General features: G+C 48.1%; 1 protein-coding gene across 1 annotated transcript in view; it reads left to right on the top strand.

Moving 5' to 3' along the window:
- The window catches only part of ARAP1 (ArfGAP with RhoGAP domain, ankyrin repeat and PH domain 1), a 110987-nt gene that overhangs the window by 19608 nt on the left and 68643 nt on the right, over positions 1-22736 (top strand). Inside the window, exons 2-4 of the mRNA XM_033145915.1 lie at positions 4701-4831; positions 6763-6833; positions 18205-18317. Coding sequence (XP_033001806.1) covers positions 4701-4831; positions 6763-6833; positions 18205-18317 — 315 coding nt within the window. The remainder of the gene's footprint in view (positions 1-4700; positions 4832-6762; positions 6834-18204; positions 18318-22736) is intronic.

Consider the following 22736-nt stretch of genomic DNA (forward strand, 5'->3'; position numbering starts at 1 on the left):
GTTTTGCAGCTTTTTTTGCAAAGGGGGAAAAGCAAAGCTTCTTTTGCAAAGGGGGAAAAGCAAAGAGGTAAAGCCCCGTTTTAATGGGGTTCAACTCACATTTCTGCAGCTTCTGAAGGAAAGGGAGCCCTTTCTACAGTTTCCAGACAGATAATCTAATCAGCCAGTCCCATGTCGCTGGGGAAGCAAACAACCTCCCTCTGCAGCACATTCAACAATGGAGGGCGGGGCTGAAAGGGAGCCGGGACTCTTATCTCTCTCCCGACCTCTTGCTGATCAGCTGCTGAGCGGGGTCCTTTCAACACCCCTTTTTCTCTTTATAAAATAAAAAGCATGATCCTCTTTTGTCCCCTGGGCAATTCAGCTCCAGGGACCACCATCCGCTCCATAAGACGCACAGATATTTCCCCTTACTTTTTAGGAGGAAAAAAGTGCGTCTTGTGGAGCAAAAAAATACGGTAACTAGCCTCTTTTGTAAAGGGGATTTTTTTCTGCCCTCGTGTGGACTGTGTGTGTGGAAGAAACGGACACCCCCCCCCCCATGAATTATTATTATTATTGTTTAGCCTAGAAAAGAGGAAACTGCTAGTTGACCCAACAGCCGTCTTCAGCTATCTGAAGGACTGCCTCGTTTATTGATTTCTTTATCCGTATGTTCTCCAACCTTTTCCCTGACAGAACTCAAGGTGGTTTACAGACAAGAATGTAGAAAGACGGAGCAAGCTTGTTTTCTGCTGCCCCAGAGGGCAGACCTGGAACCGGTGGATTCTAAATAGCAAGAAAGGATGTTTCTCACTAAACATTAGGAATAAATGCCCGAGGGCAAGGGTTGTCTGACCGCGGAACAGACTCCCTCGCAAGGTGGTGGGGTCTCCTTCGTTGGAGGTTCCTAGACAGCGGTTGGGTGCCAGGAATTCATTAGCTGTGATTCCTGCATTGCAGAAATCCTTGGGGTTCCCTTCCAGCTCTACACTTCTATGATCTCCAGCGGTGGTTGGAACCTCCATTGCGCTTGCCCGTAAAGCAGCCTTCGCCAGGCTGCAGTGCTCCTGATGTTTTGGACTACAACTCCCATCAGCACCGTCATGTACTGATGGGATTTGTAGTCCCAAAAACTATAAGAGCACTCCAGGTTGGTGAAGTCTGCCCTAGAGGGAGATCAGAGCCGGTGACAACTGCGTCTCCTTAGGTGTCCTTTCATAGAATCAGAGAACTGTAGCGTTGGAAGGGACACCGAGGGCCATGTAGTCCAACCCCCTGCCATGCAGAAATCTTTTGGCCAATGTGGGGCTCGAACCCACAACCCTGAGATTAAGAATCTCAAGCTATTACAGCTATTGCAGAGCCCATCTAGGTAAAGGTAAAGGGACCCCTGACCATTAGGTCCAGTCGTGTTGCGGTGCTCATCTCGCTTTACTGGCCGAGGGAGCCGGCGTACAGCTTCCGGGTCATGTGGCCAGCAGGACTAAGCCTCTTCTTGCGAACCAGAGCAGCGCACGGAAACGCCGTTTACATTCCCGCCGGAGCGGTACCTATTTATCTACTTGCACTTTGACGTGCTTTCGAACTTCTAGGTGGGCAGGAGCTGGGACCGAGCGACGGGAGCTCACCCCGTCATTGCAGGGATTCGAACCGCCGACCTTCTGATCGGCAAGCCCTAGGCTCTCTGGTTTAACCCACAGCGCCACCCGCGTCCCACAGAGCCCATCTATTCCAGCGTATTTTCACTGGGGCCAACCAGCTTCGTAGCAAATGGGAACGTGGAACCGATGTGGGTTTTTTGAGGGTGGGGTGGGGAACCAGTGATTTAGTTTTTCCGCTTTGCTCCAGGGGGGAATCCCCCCTCCTCGTTTCCTGAGAGTAAGCAAATCAGTGCCTCTTTCTCGCGTGGTGTACTGAGCTTGGAAGACAGCGAGAGGGAAGTTGCAACAGCGAAGGAAGTCTAATTTTGCTGCGTTTTCTGGTTGCAGCAAAGAAGGAAGGACGGACCTTCCTTGGTGTCTCTTCTCCGGGAGCCAGCAGGGTGATTGTTGGCCAGTTGGCGACTGGGCAGTTCTTTAAAAGAGTTCTTTAAAAGACAAATTCAAGCAGGAGAGGACTATCGATGGCTCTGCCCTGCCTCCACAGTTGGTCCATTGACCACTTTGAGGACAGGATGCTGGACTTAGGTGAGCCACTGGGTTATAAGAAGTCTCTTCCTAGGATCTTAGGGACGCGGGTGGCGCTGTGGGTTAAACCACAGAGCCTAGGACTTGCTGATCAGAAGGCCGGCGGTTCGAATCCCCGCAGTGACGGGGTGAGCTCCCGTTGCTTAGTCCCTGCTCCTGCCAACCTAGCAGTTTGAAAGCACGTCAAAGTGCAAGTAGATAAATAGGTACCGCTCCGGCGGGAAGGTAAACGGCGTTTCCATGCGCTGCTCTGATTCGCCAGAACTGGCTCAGTCATGCTGGCCACATGACCCGGAAGCTGTACGCCGGCTCCCTCGGCCAGTAAAGCGAGATGAGCGCCGCAACCCCAGAGTCGTCCGCGACTGGACCTAACGCTCAGGGGTCCCTTTACCTTCTGCTTCCTAGGATCTTTGTCCCATCATTTCTGACTATCCTGTGTGCCTTTCTGTCATTCTATTCTCTTTAAATTGCTGCAAAAGCTCACATTCACATTGTTACAATAAAGACATCACATTACTAATGATGATATTATTATTATTATTATTATTATTATTATTATTATTATTATTTACATTTGTACATATTCTTACTGAAGCTGAAAGCGTCTAGAAGACAAGCTCTACAAATTAATTTAATAGAATTAAAACAGTATAAAGAAGCGAATCTATTAAAATAGAGGTAATAAAAACAGAGTGCTGCAATTATGGGTTTCAGCAGATTAAATCCTCCCAAGGATCTCTCGTTGGGACATCGAAGAAGAAATTGAGGATAGTTTTTTGAGGGGCTTCTCGGTGGTGGCTCCCTCCCTGTGGATCGCCCTCCCATCAGATGTCAAGGAAATAAACAGCTATCCGACTTTTAGAAGACATCTGAAGGCAGCCCTGCTTAGGGAATTTTTTATGTTTGATGTTTTATCGTGTTTTTAATATTCTGCTGGGAGCCGCCCAGAGTGGCTGGGGAAACCCAAACAGATGGATGGGGTATAAGTAATTTGTTGTTCTGTTGTGTCCGACTCTTTGTGACCCCATGGACCAGAGCACGCCAGGCACGCCTATCTTTCACTGCCTCCCGCAGTTTGGCCAAACTCATGCTAATAAAAAATAATTATTATACATATTAAATGATGCCTTGTGTGGAGATAGTGGACTGAGATATTTCTTTTCTCCCTCAAGACTTGTTGTTCAGTCGTTCATTTGTGTCCGACTCTTCGTGACCCCATGGACCAGAGCACGCCAGGCACTCCTATCCTCCACTGCCTCCCGCAGTTTGGCCAAACTCATGTTAGTAGCTTCGAGAACACTGTCCAACCATCTCATCCTCTGTCGTCCCCTTCTCCTTGTGCCCTCCATCTTTCCCAACATGAGGGTCTTTTCTAGGGAGTCTTCTCTTCTCATGAGGTGGCCAAAGTACTGGAGCCTCAGCTTCAGGATCTGTGCTTCTAGTGAGCACTCAGGGCTGATTTCCTTCAGAATGGATCGGTTTGATCTTTTTGCAGTCCACGGGACTCTCAAGGGTCTCCTCCAGCACCATAATTCAAAAGCATCAATTCTTCGGCGATCAGCCTTCTTGATGGTCCAGCTCTCACTTCCGTACATCACTACTGGGAAAACCATAGCTTTAACTATACGGACCTTTGTCGGCAAGGTGATGTCTTTGCTTTTTAAGATGCTGTCTAGGTTTGTCATTGCTTTTCTCCCAAGAAGCAGGCGTCTTCTAATTTCGTGACTGCTGTCACCATCTGCAGTGATCATGGAACCCAAGAAAGTGAAATCTCTCACAGCCACTTTACTTTCTTGCATTTCTTTTTCATTGGGATGGTTTTCGTTGCTGCCTCCTGTATAATGTTACGAGCCTCCATCCACAGTTCTTCAGGCACTCTATCCACCAACTCTAAATCCTTAAACCTGTTCTTCACTTCAACTGTGTATTCATAAGGAATTTGATTTAGATTGTATCTTACTGGCCCAGTGGTTTTTCCTACTTTCTTCAGTTTAAGCTGGAATTTTGCTATAAGAAGCTGATGATCTGAGCCACAGTGAGCTCCAGGTCTTGTTTTTGCTGAGTGTATAGAGCTTCTCCATCTTTGGCTGCAGAGAATATAATCAATCTGATTTCGATGTTGCCCATCTGGTGACGTCTCTGCTTTTTAAGACTAGATCTAGAACCCAGTAAAGCTGAATATTGTGGGATTCAGATGAAAGAAATAACGTCTTCACACAGTGCATGGCTAAATTACGGGATTTCCGCCACAATGGCTCGGTTCTGCCTCCACGGTCGGAAGCAGCGATGTCTCTGGATCCCAGTTGCTGGAAACCGCAGTTGAGGAGCGTTGCTCTTGTGTTCGAATCCTGCTTGCTGGTTTGCCCCAAGAGGCACCCTGCGAGAACAGGATGCTGGACTCGGTGGCCCAGGGGCCTGTTCCTGCCGGGCTCTTTTGATGTTTTTCTGAGCTCATGAAGCGGCTGAGCCAGGGGGACGATTCCAGCTTTGGGGCTGATTTTAAAGCGAGGTCTCTGTTGTTTCTCATTCCAGTCCTCCCGTGAAAGACCACCTGCAAGACCCCGAGCAGCCGCCCGCCCTCTTCCCCCGCCTGAAGATCGTGGAGCGGATCGACGCCCCCGAGACGCCTTTAAAGCCCCCCCTCCTCTTCCAGACGGACTTCGGTGAGTGTGTGCCTGGCGGAAGATAAAGCTCAGTCGCAGGCGCTTGGACTAGATGCCCTTTGGCGTTCCCTTCCAACACAGCGGTTCTGTGATTCTGCAAAAGGGGGGTTTGGAAGTCGCCCCGCTTTCTTCAACTTCACTGTTCAGATTCTGAATAAAATAAAATAAAATAAATTCCTTCCAGTAGCACCTTAGAGACCAACTAAGTTTGTTCTTGGTATGAGCTTTCGTGTGCATGCACACTTCTTCAGATACACTGAAACAGAAGTCACTCTATCATTATAAGGGTCTGGTGGAAGGAATTTTTTATTTTTTATTTTTTATTTTTTTTTTGTTTTGACTATGGCAGACCAACACGGCTACCTACCTGTAAACAGATTCTGAATGTGAAGTTCTGTTTCGAAATCTGAATGTGCGGTACGTTCTGGTACCTCTCAAACGAGCACCGACGATATCGGCCACCTTGGAAAACCTCTTCCGGTTGGAAAAGGTGATACGTTTTGGTCTAGGTGCACAACAGGGCATTCCTTGAAATCTAAGTCGCTCTTGTGCGTACTGCAAAATGCCAGCATCGCAGAAAAACGGGTTGGTGTCAGTTTTAATCTGGTTTTTAGTCTGTTGGTGTTTTAGCTTTTTGTTACAGGTGGGTAGCCATGTTGGTCTGCCATAGTCGAAACAAAATAGAAAATTCTTTCCAGTAGCACCTTAGAGACCAACTGAGTTTGTTCTTGGTATGAGCTTTCGTGTGCATGCACACGAAAGCTCATACCAAGAACAAACACAGTTGGTCTCTAAGGTGCTACTGGAAAGAATTTTCTATTTTGTTTTAGCTTTTTGTCGTTCATCTTTCTCTGTTACAATGGTATCGTCTAATCTTTTGTAAACTGCTTTGAGATTTGTTTTGAAAAAAAAAACACACAATAAAATATTCATAATAATATTTAAAAGAATTATCAGCAGCAGCAGAAAAATATTATCGCGGCAACAACCCGCCCCAAACAGAAACCCCTAAATGACACCCCCCTGTCCGAGAGTCTGTTCAGCAGCCTCAGCTTTTGCAGCTGGAGTCAGTCCGGACCAGGTGGGTAAAATTCTGCAGGCAGGGAGCAGGTCTTCCAGGACTCACAGCCAAGATGACTAGTAGCCATGGATAACCTCCTCTTCTTCCAAGAACTTGCTTACCGTATTTTTTGCTCCATAAGACGCACTTTTTTCCTCCCAAAAAGTAAGGGGAAATATCTGTTCGTCTTATGGAGCGAATGGTGGTCCCTGGAGCTGAATTGCCCAGGGGCCAAAAGAGGATCATGCTTTTTATTTTACAAAGAGAAAAGGGGGTGTTGAAAGGACCCCGCTCAGCAGCTGATCAGCAAGAGATCGGGAGAGAGATAAGAGTCCCCGGCTCCCTTTCAGCCCAGGCCTCCATTGTTGAATGTGCTGCAGAGGGAGGTTGTTTGTTTCCCCAGCGACATGTGACTGGCTGATTAGATTATCTGTCTGGAAACTGTAGAAAAGGCTCCCTTTCCTTTAGAAGCTGCAGAAAAGTGAGTTGAACCCCATAAAAACCGGGCTTTTCCTCTTTGCTTTTCCCCCTTTGCAAAAAAGCTGCAAAACTTTTAGCTGATCCTCAAAAAACGGGGCTTTTCCCTTTGCAAAAAAGCTGCAAAACTTTTAGCTGATCCTCAAAAAAACAGGGTTTTTCCCTTTGCAAAAAAAGTTGCTAAACTTTTAGCTGATCCTCAAAAAAACAGGGCTTTTGGAGGAGGAAAACCAGAATTATTTTTTTTCTGGGTTTCCTCTTCTAAAAACGAGGTGCGCCCTATGGTCTGGTGTGCCCTATGGAGCGAAAAATACGGCAATCCTCTTTCAAGCCCATCACTGCCTCCTATGGCAGGGAGTTCCATAGTTGAATTGTGCCTGGTCTGTCTCCGCAGATGATTCTGATTATGAAGATCCCCCGTTTGAGGAGGAAATAGAAGCTCTGGCAGAAGAAATGACTGACAAGGTAGGTCCGTATCCCTGGGGGGGGGGGCCATGCTGCCCATCTCATCCTCAAAATAACTCAGAGGTTGCCTTCCCCTCTGGGATGTGCTAATGCAGGGGTTGGCAAACTTTTTCAGCAGGGGGCCGATCCACTGTCCCTCAGACCTTGTGGGGGCCCGGACTGTACAGTGGTACCTCGGGTTACAGACGCATCAGGTTACAGACTCACCTGGAAGTAGTACCTCGGGTTAAGAACTTTGCTTCAGGATGAGAACAGAAATCACGCAGCGGCAGCAGTGGGAGGCCCCATTAGCTAAACTGGTACCTCAGGTTAAGAACAGTTTCAGGTTAAGAACAGGCCTCCAGAACGAAGTAAGTTCTTAACCCGAGGTAAGGTTAGGACCATTAGGTCCAGTCGTGTCCGACTCTGCGGTTGCAGCGCTCATCTCACTTTACTGGCCGAGGGAGCCGGCGTACAGCTTCTGGGTCATGTGACCGGCATGACTAAGCCGTTTCTGGCGAACCAGAGCAGCGCACGGAAACGCCGTTTACCTTCCCGCCGGAGCGGTACCTATTTATCTAATTGCACTTTGACGTGCTTTCGAACTGCTAGGTTGGTAGGAGCAGGGACCGAGCAACGGGAGCTCACCCCATCAATGCGGGGATTCGAACCGCCGACCTTCTGATCAGCAAGCCCTAGGCTCTGTGGTTTAACCCACAGCGCCACCCGCGTCCCTAACCCGAAAGCCCCACCGTATTTTTGGGAGGGGAAATGAACCAATTCCCACAAATAACCCAGAGATGCATCCTGTATAATAAAGTGCAAGTGTCTCTGCGTCCAGTCCCTGTGTCCGTGGGATTGCGCTACTGCGCATGTGCCCCACGGACAGCCATTGGGACTTGGAGCACAGAGACTTCGGGCGGCCGGGCGAAACTGTTGAAGCGGCGGGTGCGCGCTCGCGTGGACGTACTTCTAAGCGGCAGCGGCCGTTACAAGTGACGGCGGGCGAGCGATGCCAAGCGAGAGCTGCTCGGTTGTTAGGGAAAAAAACGAGATAAGCGAGAGCCGCTCAGTCAGCTCTGCGCATGTCCCCGACGTTGCTAGGGCAACAGTTTGACCACATATGTTCTTGTTGTTGTTGTTCAGTCGTTCAGTCGTGTCCGACTCTTCGTGACCCCATGGACCAGAGCACTCCAGGCACGCCTATCCTTCACTGCCTCCCGCAGTTTGGCCAAACTCATGCCAGTCGCTTCGAGAACACTGTCCAACCATCTCGTCCTCTGTCGTCCCCTTCTCCTTGTGCCCTCCATCTTTCCCAACATCAGGGTCTTTTCCAGGGAGTCTTCTCTTCTCATGAGGTGGCCAAAGTACTGGAGCCTCAACTTCAGGATCTGTCCTTCTAGTGAGCACTCAGGGCTGATTTCTTTGAGAATGGATAGGTTTGATCTTCTTGCAGTCCATGGGACTCTCAAGAGTCTCCTCCAGCACCATAATTCAAAAGCATCAATTCTTCGGCGATCAGCCTTCTTGATGGTCCAGCTCTCAGCTCTCATATGTTCTAGCGCCCGTTAATTTAACGGGGTTAATGTACTCGTTTTAAATAAAAGGACACATTCTGCTCAGGTAAGCCACCCCCCGACTCTCTTCCGTTCTTTCTCCACAGCACCGGACGAGCACCGGGGGCTGCTCTCCTGTGTCTTGCGAGCGGCAGGGGCAGGACGATAAGCGGCGCGCGAAAGGGCTCCGGAGAGGAGCTGGCGGCAACGAAGCCTGAATCGAGCCTGCTTGCAATGGCGGCCGCTCAGGCACTAATGCTGTCGCTGGCACCAGCAAAGCCCAGCCCCCTTCCTCTCGGCTCTAGGCAGGGCTGGGAGGAACCAGGAGGAGGGAGGGAGGAGGCGCTGCCGAATGATCAGATCCACGCCGATCCACGCGGCGGTTCCCGGGCCATCCGCGGGTCGGATCCAGAAGGCAACTGGGTCGGATCTGGCCCCCGGGCCTTAGTTTGCCTACCCATGTGCTAATGGTTTGCCCCAGCCACTCTGGTTTGTTCCAAGGCTTGGGACTTGTGTTCAGAGTAGGCGCGCCTGTTGGATGTGCAGCAGCGGAGATCGTTCCGTTTACTTTAAGGGTTAATTCTGTTATCGGTAAGTCAGCTGACCAAGAGGGGCAGGGAAGGAGGCGTTGCTTAGCAGCCAGGCGGAAGGGCGTGAGCCTCGCTGAGCTAGCCCATGCTCTGATTGGCTGTGCAGCCTAGGGGAAGTTTTCCTCTGTGTGTTTGGTTGAAAGCCTCGGTGTTTAGCACAAGGCCTCACCGTAAGAAAAGCGAAAGCTTGCTTTCTCCTTAAATCGCACACCGTTTTTGTTCATTTTGCTCATTTAAAAGATAAGGATGTATTTGGTCTCATTATATAAGTGCTACTATGTTTAGGGCTAGGTTGGCAACCTTCTGCATCCTGTAGGCTTAAAGTACGTACCTACCAATAGAGTAAAGGAAAGGAAAGAAAGTGTTAATATTATCAGGATGATATTAAAGAACAACAACAGCTGAAATACAACTGGTCTGCTCCTAATCTGCTCTCACGTTTGCAAGTTTGCTTTTTCGTAACACCTGTTCCTTTTTATTTTATTTTAAACTTTTGTTTTGTGGCATCTTCAGTGGCTTGAGCTATAAGATTCCTGAAATCCCCGAGCCCTTCCTAAAGGAATAAGGGGAGGGAGAAGACGAAATGATACAGGAAAACGAAACAGAAAGGATAGAGAGAGGACAAATTCATCCCCCCCCCACGTCTCCTCTTTGTTTCTTGAAAGGATGTGGTGTGAACATAGGAAGCTGCCTTAGACTGAGTCTCACCACTCATCTTTCTACCGCTATATGGTCTGCAGTGACTCTAAGAAACATCAAAAGAGCCTGCTGCTGGATCAGGCCAATGGCCCATCTAGTCCAGCATCCTCTTCTCACAGTGGCCAACCAAATGCTTGTGGGAAACCCGCAAGCAGGATTCGAACCCAAGGGCCCTTTCCCTTCCTGCCGTTTCCAGCAACTGAAACATCGCTACCTCTTACAGGTGGGTAGCCGTGCTGGTCTGCCATAGTTGAAACAAAATAGAAAATTCTTTCCAGTAGCACCTTAGAGACCAACTGAGTTTGTTCCTGGTATGAGCTTTCGTGTGCATGCACACTTCTTCAGATACACTGAAACAGAAGTCACCAGATCCTTAAATATAGTGAGGGAGTGGGGAGGGGTATTACTAAGAAGGGTGGTGGGAATGGGTGATCAGCTGATAGGTGTGGAAAACCTGTTGACGACTCTTAACAGCTGCAATTAGTCTTGCAGGGAAAGGCAAGGGGTGAGATGGCTAAAGATAGCTATGTTAAGTATAATGAGATAAGAATCCAATGTCTTTGTTCAGACCAGGTCTCTCCATGGTTCTAAGTTTGGTGATTAGTTGCAATTCAGCCACTTCTCTTTCCAGTCTATTTCTGAAATTTCTTTGTATTAAGACAGCTACTTTGAGATCTTTTATAGAATGTCCTGGGAGACTGAAGTGTTCTCCTACTGGTTTCTCTGTCTTGTGATTCCTGATATCAGATTTATGTCCATTTATCCTTTGGCGTAGGGTTTGGCCTGTTTGTCCAATATAGAGAGCTGAAGGGCACTGTTGGCATTTGATTGCATACACAATTTTGGAAGATGAGCAATTGAATAGTCCTGAGATGGTATGCTTGATGTTGTTGGGGCCAGTAATGGTGTTGTCCGGGTTCATGTGGCAGCAAAGTTGGCATCTGGGTTTATTGCAGGCTCTGGTACCAGTGTCCATGTTGAGTCCTGTTTTTGTATTATTGTGGGTGAGGAGCTGTTTGAGATTGGGTGGCTGCCTGTAGGCGATGAAGGGTCGCTACCTCTGGCCATGAAGGCAGAGCCCAGCCATCCTGGCTAGTAGCCATCCATAGCCCTCTCCCGCTCCATAAATTTGTCTAATAATCTTTTAAAGCCATCTCAGCGGGTGGCCCTCTCTGCTTCTTGTGGCAGAGAGTTCCGCAGTTTAACTATGTGCTGCTGCTGCTGCTGCTGCTTATTGTTATTAATCAAATTGGTGTACTGCCCTTCATCCGTAGATCTCAGGGCAACACACAAGATGAAACCGTGCGAAAAGGATTTCGGCATGCGAAAGAACGGCACGAGAGAGCTTGGTTTTTGGGTGGCTTGTAAATATTGTCACTGTTGTTAGAATTTAAGGTCTCAAATATATACATTCAATATTCATAAATGTACAAGGCAAACACATACATAAGCGTAAGGTTCTCGGTTAGTTGCTCATGAGTAAGCAGCCAGGCAGGACTCCGCTGTTTCCTTTAAAGATTTTATTGTGCAAACTATATACAGTGCAGAGCTAAAAAGTTGATGTCTGTATCAAGCGGTGTCAGAATCCGGGAATGGCCCCTTCCGGTTCCGACCCCAACAAAAGAGTTTCGGTATCCGAAAACCCCGCCTCCCATCCTTTCTTTTCACCCCACGACGTCTTTGGGGCGACGGAAATTGCGTTTCCCCTGTATCGCCCTCGGGACTGTGGGAGTGTTGGGTCTCTTTGCATCCCCCAGAGCCTTCCTTTCCCCTGTGAACTCTGCCCCTCCTCGCTGGACGTCTCGCCGCTCCTCTCGCTACCAGAGGAGGTGCTGCTGGCAAGGTGGGACTGGGGCTCTCTGTAGCATCCGGAGAGCCCTTCCACCACCTTGCGCTGCATCGGGGACAATTCCCTGACAATAAGTACCGTATTTTTCGCTCCATAAGAGGCACTTTTTACCTCCCTCGGCCAATAAAGCGAGATGAGCGCCGCAACCCCAGAGTCGGACACGACTAGTGGACCTAATGGTCAGGGGTCCCTTTACCTTTACCTTTAATAACTGTACTCAACTCATCCAGATTTGGTGATACTGCAAGCTCAGGTTTCATCCTGCCAGACAGGATTCTGCTGTAGACCGCTCCCTGTGATATATTTCTGCTGGGGACCCCCTCTTTCTGTGATGTATGTATGTTGTATTGGGCGGTGGTCTTAGGCTACAGGGTAGGCCAGGGGTCCCCAAACTAAGGCCCGGGGGCCGGATGCGGCCCAATCGCCTTCTAAATCCGGCCCGCAGACGGTCCGGGAATCAGCGTGTTTTTACATGAGTAGAATGTGTGCTTTTATTTAAAATGCATCTCTGGGTTATTTGTGGGGCCTGCCTGGTGTTTTTACATGAGTAGAATGTGTCCTTTTATTTCAAATGCATCTCTGGGTTATTTGTGGGGCCTGCCTGGTGTTTTTACAGGAGTAGAATGTGTCCTTTTACGGTATATTCCGGCGTATAAGACGACTGGGCGTATAAGACGACCCCCAACTTTCCCAGTTAAAATATAGAGTTTGAGATATACTCAACCACAGATTTTCCACCCGGCGTATAAGACGACCCCCAACTTTTGAGAAGATTTTCCCGGATTAAAAAGTAGTCTTATACGCCAGAATATACTGTATTTAAAATGGATCTCTGGGTTATTTGTGGGGCATAGGAATTCGTTCACCCCCCCCCAAAAAAATATAGTCCGGCCCCCCACAAGGTCTGAGGGACAGTGGACCGGCCCCCTGCTGAAAAAGTCTGCTGACCCCTGGGGTAGGCAATTTCAAAAGTCTATATAAGAGCTTGCACACCATTGTTCTGGGTTCTCTCCTCCCTCCTGCGTGGGGGCCGGGGTTGAGCACCCTGTTGCAACCAGTTACAGGTAGGTAGCCGTGTTGGTCTGCCATAGTCAAAACAAAATAAAATAAATAATTCCTTCCAGTAGCACCTTAGAGACCAACTAAGTTTGTTCTTGGTATGAGCTTTGGTGTGCATGCACACTGTATCTGTGCATGTATTTGTGTGCATGTATCTGAAGAAGAATTGTTGTAAGAATTTTAAGGTATTTTATTTATATATAATAATTGTTATTAATGTACCAAAACAAATAAGGCCACATGTCTGAAAAACAGCACAGGAAGACAGGCCTCACTCCATTTTGACTCCCAACTGACCAAGTATTTCTTTGTCTCAGGAACAAAAAGGTGGGGGGTTGCCCCTCCAGCTACTCAGCAGCCCCCTGCCTGAGTGATAATCTCTGGCATCCTGATACCTGAGTGCCAGGCAAAAGGGTGTGATTAACTTGGCTGGGATATAGGGAAATGTAAATATCTTTTGTTTCACTTGATGGGTTTTGGGTGGAGGGCAAGAGGAGACATGGGGGCAGGGTCCAAGATGCTCAGATCACTGCTACCAGACCCTCCCAATTTGTGATGTAATTCTGATGTATGGAGGGGTGGTCTTGAGCTGGAGGGGGGCAATTTCAAAAGTCTATATAGGAGCTTGCGCGCCTTTGTTTGGGGTCTTTTGCTTGCAAGACACCCTGCTGCAGCAGTTTCTAATAAAGGGCTACCGCCTTGCTTTGGGAGATTCTGCATCGTCTCTATTTGTTCTTAGGTGCTCTTAAAGGAGGGGAGCCCTGCTGAGGCTCTCCCTCGGGTTCGTGGACTCCCTTCTGGGGCCAAACCTAATTTTTATTACAGTGTGCATGCACATGAAAGCTCATACCAAGAACACACTTAGTTGGTATCTAAGGTGCTACTGGAAGGAATTTGTTTTATTTATTTTGTTTTGCCTGTTGCAACCGTTTAATAAAGATCAGGCTCACTAGCCGCTTTGCTTCTCAATATTCTCTGGTTGGCCGCTGTTTTTCTCCTACCTACCAACAGGGAACGCACTTAAGGACTCTATACGGGCTCTTGGGTACCCCATAGGGGAAAAAGAGCAGATTTTGTTTACTTCGGTCACCGAGGAAATAGCTGTCGGGACGGAAAAGCTTGAATCCCTGATTCTCTTTGCTCTGCTGTGGCCCGGGGGGGGGGGGGACTGGTGATGTGCTTCTCAGCAGAAAGCTCCCGGATGGTGGTTCTTTCGGCTATAAATAGAGGGGTTACGTGCAGCATCCGGTTGCATCGTGCACCAGAAGCCAGGAGGCCGTGAAGCAGCTCCAGCCGAGGAGGACAGCCTTGACCTTCCAAGCACCGCTCGGCCCCCCCAACCGATTTTTCATTTGTGGCACAAGATAATAATTCTCGGGCGGAGCTGGTGTCAGACCCAGGGAGCTGGCTGGGACATTTTGCAGCCACTTCCTGGTTCCTTGCTTTGTTCCAGAGCTTTTTTGCAGAGCTGCAACATGGAGCCAATTCACCGATTTAGGTCAAAACTCTCTGAATCGTTTTCTAAAGCTGCCATCTATTTGAATCAAAATGAAAAATGAAAAAATTCCTCCAACTAGCACCTTGTTGTTGTTGTTGTTCAGTCGTTCAGTCGCGTCCGACTCTTCGTGACCCCATGGACCAGAGCACGCCAGGCACGCCTATCCTTCACTGCCTCCCGCAGTTTGGCCAAACTCATGCCAGTCGCTTCGAGAACATTGTCCAACCATCTCATCCTCTGTCGTCCCCTTCTCCTTGTGCCCTCCATCTTTCCCAACATCAGGGTCTTTTCCAGGGAGTCTTCTCTTCTCATGAGGTGGCCAAAGTACTGGAGCCTCAACTTCAGGATCTGCCCTTCCAGTGAGCACTCAGGGCTGATTTCCTTCAGGATGGATAAGTTTGATCTTCTTGCAGTCCATGGGACTCTCAAGAGTCTCCTCCAGCACCAGAATTCAAAAGCATCAATTCTTCGGCGATCAGCCTTCTTTATGGTCCAGCTCTCACTTCCATACATCACTACTGGGAAAACCATAGCTTTAACTATACGGACCTTTGTCGGCAAAGTGATGTCTTTGCTTTTTAAGATGCTGTCTAGGTTTGTCATTGCTTTTCTCCCAAGAAGCAGGCGTCTTTTAATTTTGTGACTGCTGTCACCATCTGCAGTGATCATGGAGCCCAAGAAAGTGAAATTTCTCACTGCCTCCATTTCTTCCCCTTCCATTTGCCAGGAGGTGATGGGACCAGTGGCCATGATCTTAGTTTTTTGGATGTTGAGCTTCAGACCATATTTTGCGCTTTCCTCTTTCCTCCTCATTAAAAGGTTCTTCAATTCCTCCTCCACCTTAGAGACCAACTAAGTTTGTTCTTGGTATGAGCTTTCGTGTGCATGCACACTTCTTCAGATACACTATTATTTGAATATTTTTAAAACAATGTGAAATTATTCCACCCCCCCACCCCCAATTTTTTTTTATTGAGTTTAGAGAGCCGAGCGACACGTGCTACCTTGGGCAAGAGCTGGCAAAATCACGTTTTAATTTAATGCTTCTGATTCTGTGCGGGGCCACTGCAGAAAAGGCTTGTTCTCATAGCGTTGGAATTGTGGAGTTGGCAGGGACCCTGAGGGTCATCCAGTCCAACCCCCTGCAAAAGCAGGAATCTCAGCTAAAGCTTCCAGGACAGATGGCTTTTCCAACCTCTGCTTAAAAATCTCCAGGGAAGTTTTTAAAGTATTGGGTGTCAAAAAAAGGTTATTTATGTCTGCCACTACGGCGGCCCGTGTTTTGTTAGCCCAAAAATGGAAATTGAGCGAGGTCCCAACCAAAGAAGAATGGCAACTTCACCTGACGGAATATGCGCAGCTTGCAGACTTAACATACAGAATAAGAGAACAAGAAGAACACAAGTTTAGAGAAGGTTGGAAAAATATATGGGAAATAACTGTGTACAGCTGAAAACGCTGGCAGCAATTAGATAAATTCAACGGTGCAAATAAGTCATGATGGAATACCAAATGGTTTAGTAGTTTATATAAAATATGCAGGGATTTATGCTATGCAAAATGAAGCATGGAAGGAGGAGAAGGGAAGTCATTAGTATTTTAAGGTTGTATAAATGAATATTCTAAATTGTAAAACAGAAAATTTAATAAAAATTAGATAGATAGATAGATAGATAGATAATTCTTATAAATAAAAACCTCCAGGGAAGGAGAGTCCAGAACCTTTCAGCGGAGTTTCTTCTACTGATGAACACAGTCAGATATGTCTTTCCAGTACATCTGAAGCATCTGAAAGTTTCTGTTTCACAGTTTGGCTTTGTTTAGTTTCAGTTTATTATTTTGTCATGTTTTTATAATTCTGTTTTTTTTTTTTTTTTTGGCTATTTTTCAACAGCTGGTCTATGACGGCAATAAACTGAAACTAAGCTAAACTGTTTCACATATGGCAAAGGCACCTCGATGGCTTTGAAAGACGATTAGAGGCTATCAACGGCTATTAGCCAAGGCGGCCCTTCTCGGTCGCGTATTTTTGCCTACTCTATCCTCACAACGACCCTGTGAGGTACCCTGTTTCTCCTAAAATAAGACATAGCCATAAAATAAGCCATAGCAGGATTTCTATGCATTTGCGAAATATAAGCCGTTCCCCAAAAATAAGCCATACCCCGAAAATAAGCAATAGTGATGTGGTACCTCCCATTAAAACAGCCTGGGGAGGCGTGGCTATGCAGCGTACCGATGCGACGCGGTTAAAATAAGACACCCCCTGAAAATAAGCCATGTTGTTCAGTCGTTCAGTCGTGTCCGACTCTTCGTGACCGCATGGACCAGAGCACGCCAGGCACGCCTATCCTTCACTGCCTCCCGCAGTTTGGCCAAACTCATGTCAGTAGCTTCGAGAATACTGTCCAACCATCTCATCCTCTGTCGTCCCCTTCTCCTTGTGCCCTCCATCTTTCCCAACATCAGGGTCTTTTCTAGGGAGTCTTCTCTTCTCATGAGGTGGCCAAAGTACTGGAGCCTCAACTTCAGGATCTGTCCTTCTAGTGAGCACTCAGGGCCGATTTCCTTGAGAATGGATAGGTTTGATCTTCTTGCAGTCCATGGGACTCTCAAGAGTCTCCTCCAGCACCATAATTCAAAATAAGCCATACTGTGTTTTTTTGAGCAAAAAAATATATGACGGTGTCTTATTTTAGGAGAAACACGGTAGGCGAGGCTGAGAGTGAGCGAGTGGCCCAAGGTGAACTCCATGGCTGGGTGGGGATTCAAAACCCGATTTCCCACGTCTGAGCCCAGCACTCTAACCCAGTGTTTTTCAACCACTGTTCCGTGGCACACTAGTGTGCCGCGAGATGTTGCCTGGTGTGCCGTGGGAAAATTACTTTATATATAGTCAATATAGGCACAGAGTTAATTTTTTTAACATTTTCTAATGGTGGTGTGCCTCGTGATTTTTTTCATGAAACAAGTGTGCCTTTGCCCAAAAAAGGTTGAAAAACACTGCTCTAACCACTATGCCGGGATCCCTGACTATGCACAGGGAGCGTGAGTGCCTGGAGGCAGTTGGAGATGGATGGCGGCTAACAGATTGAGGTTGAATCCTGACAAGACAGAAGTACAGTGGTGCCCCGCTAGATGAATACCTCGCTAGATGAAAAACTCGCTAGACGAAGGCATTCGTTTAGCGGAAGGCAGCCCCGCAAGACAAAAATGTCTATGGGGCTGCCTCGCAAGACGAAATTTTTTCGTCTTTTTTTTTCTGTCTAGCGAAAGCGCGGCTTGCATTGCCGCTTCGCTAGACGAAAAACCCGCTAGACGAAAATTTTCGCAGGACGAAAGGAGGGGGGCAGGTGTGGGGGACTCCCTGGTCCTGAATGGGGTAACTGTGCCCCTGAAGGACCAGGTGCGCAGCCTGGGAGTCGTTTTGGACTCACCGCTGTCCATGGAGGCACAGGACAATTCTGTGTCCAGGGCAGCTGTCTACCAGCTCCATCTGGTACGCAGGCTGAGACCCTCCCTGCCCGCAGACTGTCTCGCCAGAGTGGTGCATGCTCTGGTTATCTCCCGCTTGGACTACTGCAATGCGCTCTACGTGGGGCTACCTTTGATGGTGACCCGGAAACTACAACTAATCCAGAATGCGGCAGCTAGACTGGTGACTGGGAGTGGCCGCCGAGACCACATAACACCGGTCCTGAGAGATCTACACTGGCTCCCAGGACGTTTCCGAGCACATTTCAAAGTGTTGGTGCTGACCTTTAAAGCCTTAAATGGCCTTGGTCCTGTATACCTGAAGGAGCGTCTCCACCCCCCATCGTCCAGCCCGGACACTGAGGTCCAGCTCCGAGGGCCTTCTGGCGGTTCCCTCCCTGTGCGAAGTGAGATTACAGGGAACCAGGCAGAGGGCCTTCTCGGTGGTGGCGCCCCCTCCCATCGGATGTCAAGGAAATAAACAACTATCTGACTTTTAGAAGACATCTGAAGGCAGCCCTGCTTAGGGAAGTTTTTTTTAATGTTTAATGCTGTATTGTGTTTTTGATATTCAGTTGGGAGCCGCCCAGAGTGGCTGGGGAATAATAATTCTGAGGCCCGGGAGCTTTTCAAAGTGCAACTCCTTTTTTCCTTCTTCCCTCTGCAGGAGGACGTGGCGGTGGAGTCGACACCGGAGAAACGTCGCTCTGCCCGTTTCAGCAGCCTGATGAGCGAAGACGAGCTGATTGAGGATTATTTCAAGGAGGAATCCCCCACCAGGTGAGGGCTGCTTTGGTTTGTGTGTGTGTGTGTGTGTGTGTGTGTTCTGAAGTATCTGGCCTTGCCCTCTTGTTTCCAGCGATGCCTTCGAAAGCTAAGAAGGAGCTTCCTCTTGAGAGACAAGCTATTCAAGGTCCAGAAAAAAGAGCAACCAAAATGACCGAGGGGATCGTAGAGTCGGAAGGGACCCTCAAGAGTCATCTAGTCCAACCCCCTGCATTGCAGCGGGGATGGAGCAACCTGCCCTCTCAGGTTGCAGAATTTGGGGCTCTTTCGTTTAGAGAAAAATGCCAGCGGGAGGCAACATGATAGGTACCCGGCGTGGAGAAAGCAGAGAGAGAAAAGCTCCCCACTCCTTTCTCATAACAGTAGAAGTCCTGGACATCTCACGATGGCTGGGAGATCAAGACAGGCAACGGGAAGCACTTCCCATGCAGCGTGTAGTTAACCCTTGGAACTCGCTGCCACAGGAAGCTCTGTGTCTCCAGCTTCCAGCCTGTTTCCCAGCTCCGTTTACGCACAAATATCTGGCTAATACAAAATAAATGAAAAAATCCCTTCCAGTAGCATCTTAGAGACCAACTACTGTATTTTTCGCTCCATAAAACACACTTTTTTCCTCCTAAAAAGTAAGGGGAAATGTCTGTGCGTCTTATGGAGCGAATGCGTGGTCCCTACAGCTGAATTGCCCAGGGGCCAAAAGCAGATTGTGTGTTGTTTTTTTTTACAAAGAGAGGGGGGTGTTGAAAGGAAGCCGCTGAACAGCTGTTCAGCGAGTGATCGGGAGAGAGATAAGGCTCCCTTTCCAGCCCCGCCCCCTTGCCCAGGCCTCCATTGTTGAATGCAGAGGGAGGCTGTTTGTTTCCCCAGAGACATGGGACTGGCTGATTAGATTATCTGTCTGGAAACTAGAAATGGCTGTAGGACTAGAAGCTGCAGAACTGTGAGTTGGACCCCATAAAAACGGGGCTTTTCCTCTTTGCAAAAAAAGCTGCACCACTTTCAGCTGATCCTCAAAAAAGCAGGGCTTTTCCCTTTGCAAAAAAGCTGCACCACTTTCAGCTGATCCTCAAAAAAGCAGGGCTTTTCCCTTTTCAAAAAAAGCTGCACCACTTTCAGCTGATCCTCAAAAAAGCAGGGCTTTTCCCTTTGCAAAAAAAGCTGCACCACTTTCAGCTGATCCTCAAAAAAGCAGGGCTTTTCCCTTTGCAAAAAAGCTGCACCACTTTCAGCTGATCCTCAAAAAAGCAGGGCTTTTCCCTTTGCAAAAAAAGCTGCACCACTGAGCTGATCCTCAAAAAAGCAGGGCTTTCCCCTTTGCAAAAAAAGCTGCACCACTTTGAGCTGATCCTCAAAAAAGCAGGGCTTTTCCCTTTGCAAAAAAGCTGCACCATTTTCAGCTGATCCTCAAAAAAGCAGGGCTTTTCCCTTTGCAAAAAAGCTGCACCACTTTCAGCTGATCCTCAAAAAAGCAGGGCTTTCCCCTTTGCAAAAAAAGCTGCACCACTTTAGCTGATCCTCAAAAAAGCAGGGCTTTCCCCTTTGCAAAAAAAGCTGCACCATTTTCAGCTGATCCTCAAAAAAGCAGGGCTTTTCCCTTTGCAAAAAAAGCTGCACCACTTTCAGCTGATCCTCAAAAAAGCAGGGCTTTTCCCTTTGCAAAAAAAGCTGCACCACTTTCAGCTGATCCTCAAAAAAGCAGGTCTTTTCCATTTGCAAAAAAAGCTGCACCACTTTCAGCTGATCCTCAAAAAAGCAGGGCTTTTCCCTTTGCAAAAAAGCTGCACCACTTTCAGCTGATCCTCAAAAAAGCAGGGCTTTTCCCTTTGCAAAAAAAGCTGCACCACTTTGAGCTGATCCTCAAAAAACCAGGGCTTTTCCCTTTGCAAAAAGGGCTGAGCTAATCCTCAAAAAAGCAGGGCTTTTCCCTTTCCCTCCTCTAAAAACTAGGTGCGTCTTAGGTTCAGGTGCGTCTTATGGAGCGAAAAATGCGGTAAATTTGTTCTTGGTATGAGCTTTCGTGTGCATGCACACTTCTTCAGTGTATGGGAGCTGGTTCCCATGCTCCCAGCCCTGGAGATGCCTTTCAGTTTCCCAGGAGGTTTGTGGGTGTTACTTTGCAGCCAACTTTTTGCAGGGGGGTCCTCTGTGTGTTTTGCTGGTGACTCACCCCAGGCCTTCCTTGTAGTTAGAGGCCCTGTTTTCCGGAAGAGGGTGCTTAGCAGGGCTTGCTGGAAGGGTGACAGACTATTTCTGACCCAGGGGGAATCTAAAGGGGGGGGGGAGAAGAGGCTGCTATTTCCCAAACATGATTTAGCAATGGAAATGGGGAGGAAGCAGAGTGTATTTCAAAGTGTGTGTGTGTGTGTGTGTGTGTTTTGGGGGGGACGACTTTGCTCTCTTGCATCACCATGCTGGGATGAGAGCAGTAAGCACTTCCGGATTCGGAAAAGGGGTTTTTATTTTAGCAATCTTATTGCATTGGCAGACGCATAGTGAATGGGCATCCGAAACAGGGGCGTACCCAGGATCAAAACTGGGGGGGGGGGGGGGCAAGCCATGGTCGTTCAGGTTCAAAAACAAAAACAGCTTCAAAGAAGAAAATTCCTTCCAGTAGCACCTTAGAGACCAACTGGGTTTGTTCTTGGTATGAGCTTTCGTGTGCATGCACACTTCTTCAGATAAACTGAAACAGAACTCACCGGATCCTTAAATATAGTGAGGGAGTGGGGAGGGGTATGACTCAGAAGGGTGGTGGGAATGGGTGATCAGTTGATAGGTGTGGAAAACCTGTTGATGACTCTTAACGGCTGCAATTAGTCTTGCAGGGAAAGGCAAGGGGTGAGATGGCTAAAGATAGCTTTGTTATGTATAATGAGATAAGAATCCAATGTCTTTGTTCAGACCAGGTTTCTCCATGGTTTTAAGTTTGGTGATTAGTTGCAATTCAGCCACTTCAAAAAACAAAAACAGCTTCAAAAAACAGAAAAACACTCCCCCCCCCAAACAGAAAGCCCCAAATGGCTGAAAAACTCAGTCCTCGCAAAGGAACTACTCACCATGCAAGGGAACTCAAGTTTCCCAAGCTCCCTTGCAACGATGATTCCCGGCAAATTCAGAAACTGTTCCTCTCTTGCCAGCACGACGTAGCGTGGATACAAAAAGCAGGCAGACGAGGAAGGATGAGAACCCAGGCTAAGACCATGGTCAGCCCTCGGATTCGCCCCCTGACACTGCCCAAGTCTCAGCCTGCGTCCCCATTTGACCAAGCAGGGTGCAGGCTAGGATCCTGTCTCTCATAGGCACGCCAGCTCTTTGTCGGCATGAGGGAGGGGGAAACAGCCAGCGCAACACACACACACACACACACATACACACACAGTGGCCAACTATGCCTCGGCAAGAGGGCAAGAGCTCAATTGTTATTGAGATTTTGGGAGGGGGGAAAGACCAGTCGTTGAGCTTTTATTCAGGAGGAAAGCTTTTTTTTTCCTTTTAGGCTGCCGATAACCATTTAAATTTTGTTTGCTTCTGGGGGGGGGGCAGCTGCCCCCCCCTGCCCTCCCTGGGTACGCCCATGATCCAAAACAAAGTTTCATCAATTTATCGTGTTTCTTTCCCGCGTTATCCCCTAAGGACGCGTCGGACGTTTGGGTTCCAAAGAACATTTGCAAACCGGAGCACTCACTTCCGGGTTTGCGGTGTTCGGGAGCCAAAATGTTTGAGTTGCAAGGCATTCGGGAACCCAGGTACGACTATATATATGTACACACACACCCGAACGTCCGACGCGGCTTCTGCAGCTTCCGATTGAGTGCAGGAAGCTCCTGCACCAATCAGAAGGCGCGCCTTGGTTTTGGAACGTTTTTGGAAGTCGAACAGACTTCCGGAACGGATTCCGTTTGAGAACCAAGGTACGGCTGTATCTACACGACACCCAAGCTCCTCCCTCCCTCCAAAGACAATGGGTAGATCAGGGGAGGCAACCTAAGACCCGGGGGATGGATGCGGCCCAATCGCCTTCTCAATCCGGCCCACAGACAGTCCGGGAATCAGCGTGTTTTTACATGAATAGAATGTGTCCTTTTCTTTAAAATGCATCTCTGGGTTATTTGTGGGGCATAGGAATTTGTTCATTTTTAAAAATATATATTGCAGGGGTCCCCAAACTAAGGCCTGTGGGCCGGATGCGGCCCAATCGCCTTCTAAATGCGGCCCGTGGACGGTCCGGGAATCAGCGTGTTTTTACATGAGTAGAATGTCCTTTTATTTAAAATGCATCTCTGGGTTATTTGTAGGACCTGCCTAGTGTTTTTACATGAGTAGAATGTGTGCTTTTATTTAAAATGCATCTCTGGATTATTTGTGGGGCATAGGAATTCGTTCATTCACACCCCTCCCCCCAATAATAGTCTGGCC

The sequence above is a fragment of the Lacerta agilis genome, chromosome 4 (genome assembly GCF_009819535.1).
Source record: "Lacerta agilis isolate rLacAgi1 chromosome 4, rLacAgi1.pri, whole genome shotgun sequence".
Lineage (NCBI taxonomy): Eukaryota > Metazoa > Chordata > Lepidosauria > Squamata > Lacertidae > Lacerta > Lacerta agilis.